Source organism: Terrapene carolina, unplaced genomic scaffold, assembly GCF_002925995.2.
Source record: "Terrapene carolina triunguis isolate 2854851 unplaced genomic scaffold, T_m_triunguis-2.0 Scaffold21, whole genome shotgun sequence".
Lineage (NCBI taxonomy): Eukaryota > Metazoa > Chordata > Testudines > Emydidae > Terrapene > Terrapene triunguis.
In genome coordinates, this window is record NW_020664372.1 from 30,786,508 (window position 1) to 30,794,614 (window position 8,107).

At 39.4% G+C, this 8,107-nt stretch overlaps 1 protein-coding gene across 1 annotated transcript in view; it reads left to right on the forward strand.

The window, feature by feature from the left end:
- MYO16 (myosin XVI) overlaps positions 1–2,922 on the forward strand; it is a 454,918-nt gene extending 451,996 nt beyond the window's left edge. Inside the window, exon 34 of the mRNA XM_029913187.1 lies at positions 2,188–2,922. Within this exon, the coding sequence (XP_029769047.1) occupies positions 2,188–2,421 (234 nt within the window). The 3' untranslated portion in view covers positions 2,422–2,922. The remainder of the gene's footprint in view (positions 1–2,187) is intronic.
- Positions 2,923–8,107: the final 5,185 nt, after the last annotated feature.

Below are 8,107 nucleotides of genomic sequence, written 5' to 3' on the forward strand. Positions count from 1 at the left end.
ATGAAGCATAGGCAAAATCCTGAGGTCCTTACACAGATCATAGACAAGTAAACCTTTTGCTGATGCTCACGAGAGTTGGGACTGAGTAAAATCTGAGATTAAATTGATATTATAGTTATAGCTGATTTATGCCTAATATGATTGAGAGAGATTATAAGGCTAATACGTATCTATGACAAGTAGTATTATGGATCACCAAGGAACTAAGCAGATTACATGTAGTTCTTCAGGCACCTATGATTAGGGGCAAATCCTGCTCCCTGGGCAGCTGCAGAGGGCCAGGACTGCAGAAGAGCTGCTGTGAGCACATCTATATCGCCTGATAACATCTTAAAGACAAGTGCTTAAAAATATGGTCCATTTCCCAGTGTGGGCAGGCCTAAATATTTTGCATGTATTGCTGGCTCATGTATACAGTGTTTTTTCAAAGTTTCTCGCTGTGTCAGGATGTAAACTTGAGTTCTGTAACTCTCAAATTGGACATTCTTGGGAGGCAGATGCCAAGGCATGTCTATTTCTGTATTATAAATTGTTTTATTTTCTTTTATTTCCAGTGTAAAATATCTATTTTTAAAGCTTAAGGTGAGAAGTGTCTTTGGGAGAGACATATACTTCTTACGAATAGAAGAGAGATGGCAAGTGTCTCTCCCATTTCAAATATAGCATGAAGAGTATCACCTTCACCTCCAGTAGATCATCTCAATACATTCCCTACATACCAAGGTGCCCTTGCTATAAGTGGGTGCATCTCCATTGGTTTTATAGAGAGTTGCACATTGTTTGCAACAGGCTGAATTTGTCCCAAGGTGATATGCTTTGCCATTTGGGGAGGAAGAACTACCATTTCCACACACACTTGTAGATCTATATTCACATCAGGATGGGGCACTAATTTACCCAGAATGATTGGTGATATTTGATGCTACCTGAATCTAATCCAACCGATACCGTCTCACCCCCTTTTAGCAGGCTCAGTAAATAGCATCACTAGGGTGTAAAACAACAGATTAACAAAACTTTAGCATCCAGAATTTATCAGTGTGAAAGATCGCATCTAGGTAGCAATGAGCTACAAAACAGTAATGCATTGAAATGTAACTTTAAGCCTAAAACTGTTGGGGGGGAGGGTGTCAAAGGGGGGACTCTTGCTGTTCTATACATCAAAACTTCTGAGGACTGTTTGCTTTATGTATAGCAAAGGTTCTGTGCCACCTATCTGTTCAGTTGAGTACAATGAAATGAGAGCAGTAGCCAGCTCCTCACCATCTAGAAAGACTTGAGCTTGGTCACATTGAAGCAGTTTTAGAATTTCCATTCATGATGTGAGGATAAGCTTTTAATCTCCTCCTCTGTGTGTGTACTCAGCAAAATTGATAGAATCTGTAGAGTGGGGAGTAGTTACCTCATAGCACAGGGTCATTCAATATAACAATATCAATTCTGAGTCCAATTCATGGCTATATTTCGAAAGTCTATTATTTGTACAATGCCATGTATGTGCATGAGTGCTTTACAGACTAACAGAACACATGGGGCCTGATTCTACTTCTCATTTCCACTGATGTAAACCTCTGGTAACTCCACTCCAGGCTACGGAGTCAGCCTCATTTTCTCTGCCTGGTCCAATGACTATTTATATATTTTACCCAAAGTGGAACAACTTCAACAGGAGATAGCGAGGGAGCCCCACCCCATAGCACTCACCTGGGATATGGAAGATCTGAGTTCAAATCCCTGCTCCAAATCAGGCAGCATGAGGATTTGAACCTGGTCTCTAACGTCCTAGGTCAGTGTTCTAACAACTGGCCTTTGAATAAAAGACGTGTGGAGGAGCACTGGCACCACTAACTCCTCATTTTATCCAGGTTAGTTGGATCAGGCCTTGCAAGCAAGATAGGCAGGGAATGCTTAATTTGTGAATTCTGCCAAGGTTTAGGTGTGTGCACTGGCAGAAATTTAGGCATCTCCAATGTTTGGCTACAGCTAAGTGGAAGTTCTGAGGATCTCAGTGGCACATAAATGTTGGACTTAGTGGCAGGTAGTTAGGCATTTACATCTCTTTGTGGATCTAGCAGCAGGCCAAGAGTTCCTGTACTGAAAAGCATTCAGTGTAAGCTTTAGGATTTTACATTACCAATATAATTAACTGCAGATGCATTCTTCTTTTCTTTCCCTTCTTATTAACAGGTTATCCACCAGCTCAGACTTTCAGAGAACGAGAGCGCTGCACTGCAGGAACTCCTGGACTGGAGGCGAAAGCTGTGTGAAGAGAGAGGAGACTGGCAGAAAATCCTGCACAACACTGAGCAAAGAATCACAGCTCCTCCCCCACCTCCCTGTAAAAAGCCAGCTCTGCTGAAGAAGGCAGAAGATACACCCTGCAACAGACTGTCTTCAGGGATCTGGGATACCACTATGTGATTTCAATTTGTTTGTTTGTGGAGTATTAGAAGTAAAACCATCTAATGATTTCAATCTGCAGAGTCAGCAGGTTTCTGCCCCTGCAATGCATGCAGGATTTTCTACAAACATCCATTCAAGAGCACAGGAAGCAGGAGTTACATAGATCTGTTGTGTGTGTGTGTGCGTGTGTATATATGTGTGTTTATTTCCTTTTTTATATATGGAGACAAACTGCACTATAAGTACATAGTTTAAAAATACAAGATAGTTACCTACTGCTCTCCCATGGACAATGAACAAATTCTGTGTTAAGTGAGTGAGGATAGGGAGACGTAATTGGCAAACAATTTGGAGAGATTGGGGAAGTTTGTGTGCACACTGTACAGCTGTTTTATATAGTACAATAATATGATGTTTCTTGTATCTCAATGAATGGTTTTATTATATTACCTATACATACATAATAGTTCTTTGTAGATGTCTGTGTTTTATTGGAATTGCAAACATGATAATTATTTACATGTTTATTACTGGTATTTTACAACTTTATGCAATTGGTGCTGTTGTTCTTTCTTCAGAATACAGGTAATAAATACAGTACTGGTATTTTTTTTTCATGGTTTATCCTTAATAATGTACCTAAAGTTTCCACACTGCGGTAGTGTTCCAGCACTGGCAATGTCAACCTCAGCGTCAGATCTTGAAACCCTTGCAAATGTGCCAGTGATGGTTAATGCTGTTCACATTCAAGAATTAGAGAGCTCTGCTTCTTTATTATGCCCCTATGTTTCTGAATGAGTGGACTGTGAATATATGTAATTTCATCGCAAAACTTATTTCTTCCTGGGTTATGTGAAATAATGATGTACTCATTTAAACCGTAAGTCTGGTTATAATTCATAGCTGATTATGTATAAAGTAAGGAGTCAGTGGAAAGATACATAATAGTAACTAGATATGAAAGTACAACTTTGATTTACTGATCTGAGCCACAAGGCTTCATGGAGATGGGTGTATCAAAGGATTATGTCCCTATAGTGGTACAAAGCATGGTTCATTTATACCTTAGATTTCATGTAATAAAATGGTCTCAGATATTGGAGATTCTGGTTGGAGAACATGAGTTCTCTGAGCAATGATACTAATATGAGAATAACATGCTGCTGGAAAATAGTTTGCTACTGTATGGCAGTCTCTGAAATATTTATTTGCCATTAAAATGGCATAATTTATATATCAACACACACATATATAAAAAACTTATTTTGTCAGGGGCTGCTTGCTTTAGGTCCTTGGCCTATCTAAAGCTAATGTGAGGCACTCTTCCTGGTGGCCTGCCTCTCTCACCCCTATGAGGGAGATAGGGGAAAAGGGATATATATATATAATATATTATATATATATTAAACTAACATTTTAAAATTTAAGCTAAGTTAAAAATTGGTCTGTGGCTGGAGGTGTTTTGACAAGCAGTTTTTAACTTGGCTGTGAGGGGAAATGCTTTTCTCTCCACTTGACAGAAATTTCAGATTAGCTGAGAAGCTAAAATGCAATCCCATGTTTGCTTTTGTTTGGTATGGGCTTTTTGGGAAGGAGCTCTTAAAATTGTCCCCCTAAGCCCCAGCCTGTTGTCCAGCTGCCTAGGCAGAACTAAGTCTTCTGTATTGCTAGAGCAGGGGTCGGCAACGTTTGGCACGCAGCTCGCCAGGGTAAGCACCCTAGCGGGCCGGGCCAGTTTATTTACCTGCTGATGCGGCAGGTTCGGCAGATCGCGGCCCCCACTCGCCGCGGTTCGCTGTCCCGGGCCAATGGGGGCGGCGGGAAGCGGCACGGGCGAGGGATGTGCTGGCCGCAGCTTCCCGCCACCCCCATTGGCCCGGGACGGTGAACCGCGGCCAGTGGGGGCCGCGATCGGCCGAACCTGCCACGTCAGCAGGTAAATAAACTGGCCCGGCCCTCCAGGGAATTTACCCTGGCAAGCTGCGTGCCAAATGTTGCCGACCCCTGTACTAGAGATTCAAACATTCAGGATAATCAAGGAAGGGTAGGGACTGCAATTATCTCTGAGGCCAGTTCTGTGTGGACTATACTGTAATACTTAGCTGGGCCTATTTACCCCAGCTCAGGATGTTGCTCATGAGGGGATGTGGCAATGACATGCAACCACAGAGCAATTATGCCAAAGCCAGGATTATAATGCAGAAATCCATGTTTTTTGGCTCCATGCTCAAATTACTAAGGCTTATTGCCCCTCTGATATGTCCTTCAGATACTTATGCCTGAAACTCTATCCATACTATCAACGTTTTAAGACAGGAAAATACATTTATTGAATGTAATTCAAAATGGGGTTGCATAGTTTATGTCCACATAACACCATTTACAAACCTAGCTAAAAGCTGTCTTAGAGCTGTGGTCAATCTCTACAAAAGAAGCAGAGACAGGATCAAAGCAACACTCTTCACTCTTGAAGAATTGTATAACAAGCTAATACAGTGCCTGGAAAATGAAAATATGCTAGCCTAGCGTTATAAACTGTTTCACTGATACAGTTACATTTGAGAAATTGATACAAAACTGATGTAATCATTCTGCTATTGTACACAGGGTAATAGAAGCATATTACTGTATTTCTATTGGATGCAGAAGGTTCTTGATTTCATTTTCAGGATATGAAGTCAGAAATGTAGCTTCTGGGATTCCCCCTTAAAGCATGTAAAACTGCAAAACAAACAACAAATAATATGGAGATATTTTGATTGATAGTGAGCCCAGTATCAACAATGAACAGCTTTTAATGTTGGAAGGCTATCAGACTATGAATTTAAAATACAATAAAAACATGTTTAGAAGATTTCTCTAATTGCATTAAGATACTCCAGAGTGTGAATTATAATATAATAATTTACACCTACTGTGTCCAGTGGTCCCTTGGCCTTTGGCCTCATGCCTAACAATGCAGTTGGTGTGAAATTATTAGATCATAATTCACACCCTACCGTGTCTTATTGCTTAAATAACCACATCCCCAGAGGTGTCTTAAAACTAATATTAAAGTTTATATTATAGATTAAAATATGTTTACAGAGCTGGAAAAACATACTATTGACATTTTGAAATGTCGAGAAGTAGTTTTAGCAGAACTGTATGGTGCTTGTAAATTAATCTCCCCTGTGGAATATGCACCAGCCAATTAGAATGTTTTTTGAGCGTATGTAGTTCTCTCTTGTACTTTACAAGTAGCTTAGACAAAAAAAGCATTGAGAGTTCAACATTCTAAAGGGATAGATTGAACTCTGTGAACATTCTTGTGTCACCAGTTTCCAGTGAACAATCTGAAATACACTTTATACTGCAATAAAGGAAGTTCAGGAAACTCTGGTTATCATCAGATAATCACATCTCCACATTGTGCCTTATTGCTTAATTGTTTTATGTTTGAAACAAACTGAACTTCATGCAAATTGTCAACTGGTACAGTACATAATGCTAAGAATTAGACACATGCTTTACAGCTTATGAAGTTCCCAGCGTTGGTCTAAAGTCAACAAGAGTGAATGAAAATAAACAAATAAATAATGAAAAAAAACCCTATTGGCATGAGAGAATTTTTAAAGCTTATGAACCATTCCTCTTTGTTCATGAAATAGCATGTAGTGCTTCTTTATTTTCTATAGCTACAGTCCTAGTATGGATTAAAAGCAATACCTTGTTTCCTCTTTTTAAAATTGGATGTAGATGTCCAGAAAAATACATGCACAAATCTTTTACAAAAGAACTGTGTATAGCATGAAATGATAAGCCTTTTAAAACTTTGTATTTTTTTACAAAACAATAACATTATTGTTGAATAAGTGAATTAAATTCTCCCTTCTTTGCCAGTGATCCTTTTAATGTCTTCAAAGAGGTTCACTAATGTTCATTAATAAGTTTATTACATTGCAGGTCTTTTGTGTGTAGGACAAAGAATTTCATTAACTAGCTGAAAAAACATAATAGAGTGTAGTGTAGTACTGCAGTGATAGTAATAGCCAGATTCAGTTTTTAATTCTGCTCTATTCAGGTCCCCAATAATCACCTTATTTTCCTCTCGGTAAAGCTTGCTAATATCTGAAATGTTCTGAGAAGCCTAAAATAAGTTTTCTCATTTGCCCGTTAAATCTTAAATTCCAATAATTAAACTCTGTACCTACTAGTCATAAGAATATAAGAACAGCCATACTGGGTCAGATCAAAGGTACCCAGTATCCTGTCTTCCAACAGTGGCCAATGCCAGGTGCCCCAGAGGGAATGAAGAGAACAGGTAATCATCAAGTGATCCATCCCCTGTCGCTCATTCCCAGTTTCTGGCAAAAAGAGGCTAGGGACACCATCCCTACCCATCCTGGCTAATAGCCATTGATGGACCTATCCTCTATGAATTTATCTAGTTCTTTTTTGAACCATGTCATAGTCTTGGCCTTCACAACATCCTCTGGCAAGGAATTCCACAGGTTGACTGTGCATTGTGTGAAAAATACTTCCTTTTGTTTGTTTTAAACCTGCTGCCTATTAATTTCATTTGGTGGCCCCTAGTTCTTGTGTTCTGAGAAGGAGTAAATAACACTTCCTTATTTACTTTCTCCACACCAGTTATGATTTTATAGACCTCTATCATATCACCCCTTAGTCAGCTCTTTTCCAAGCTGAAAAGTCCCAGTCTTATTAATCTCTCCTCAAAACGCAGCCATTCCATACCCCTAATCATTTTTGTTGCCCTTTTCTGAACTTTTTCCAAGTTCAATATATCTTTTTTTTTGAGATGTGGCGACCACATCTGCACACAGTATTCAAGATGTGGGCATACCATGGATTTATATAGAGGCAATATGATATTTTTTGTATTATTATCTATCCCTTTCTTAATGATTCCCAACATTGTGTTAGCTTTTTTGACTGCCGCTGCACATTGAGTGGATGTTTTCAGAGAACTATCCACAATGACTTCAAGATCTCTCTCTTGAGTGGTAACAGCTAATTTAGACCCCATAATTGTATACGTATAGTTGGGATTATGTTTTCCAATGTGCATTACTTTGCATTTATCAACATTGAATTTCATCTGCCATTTTGTTGCGCAGTCACCCAGTTTTGAGAGATCCTTTTGTAGCTCTTCGCAGTCTGCCTGGGACTTAACTATCTTGAGTAGTTTTGTATTATCTGCAAATTTTGCCACCTCACTGTTTACCCCTTTTCCAGATTTATGAATAGGTTGAATAGGACTGGGCCCAGTATAGACCCCTGGGGGACACCACTCTTTACCTCTCTCCATTCTGAAAACTGACCATTTATTTCTACCCTTTGTTTCCTATCTTTTAACCAGTTACCAATCCATGAGAGAACTTTCCCTCTTATCCCATGACTGCTTACTTTGCTTAAGAGCCTTTGGTGAGGGACCTTGTCAAAGGCTTTCTGAAAATCTAAATACACTATATCCACTGGATCCCCCTTGTCCGCATGCTTTTTGACCCCCTCAACGAAGGGAGCCCTTTTTAAAAATTGGCATCACAATAGCTATCCTCCAGTCATTTGGTACAGAAGCTGATTTAAATGATAGGTTATAGACGACAGTTAGTAGTCCTGCAATTTCACATTTGAGTTCCTTCAGAACTCTTGGGTGAATACCATCTGGTTCTGGTGACTTATTACTGTTTAGTTTATCAAT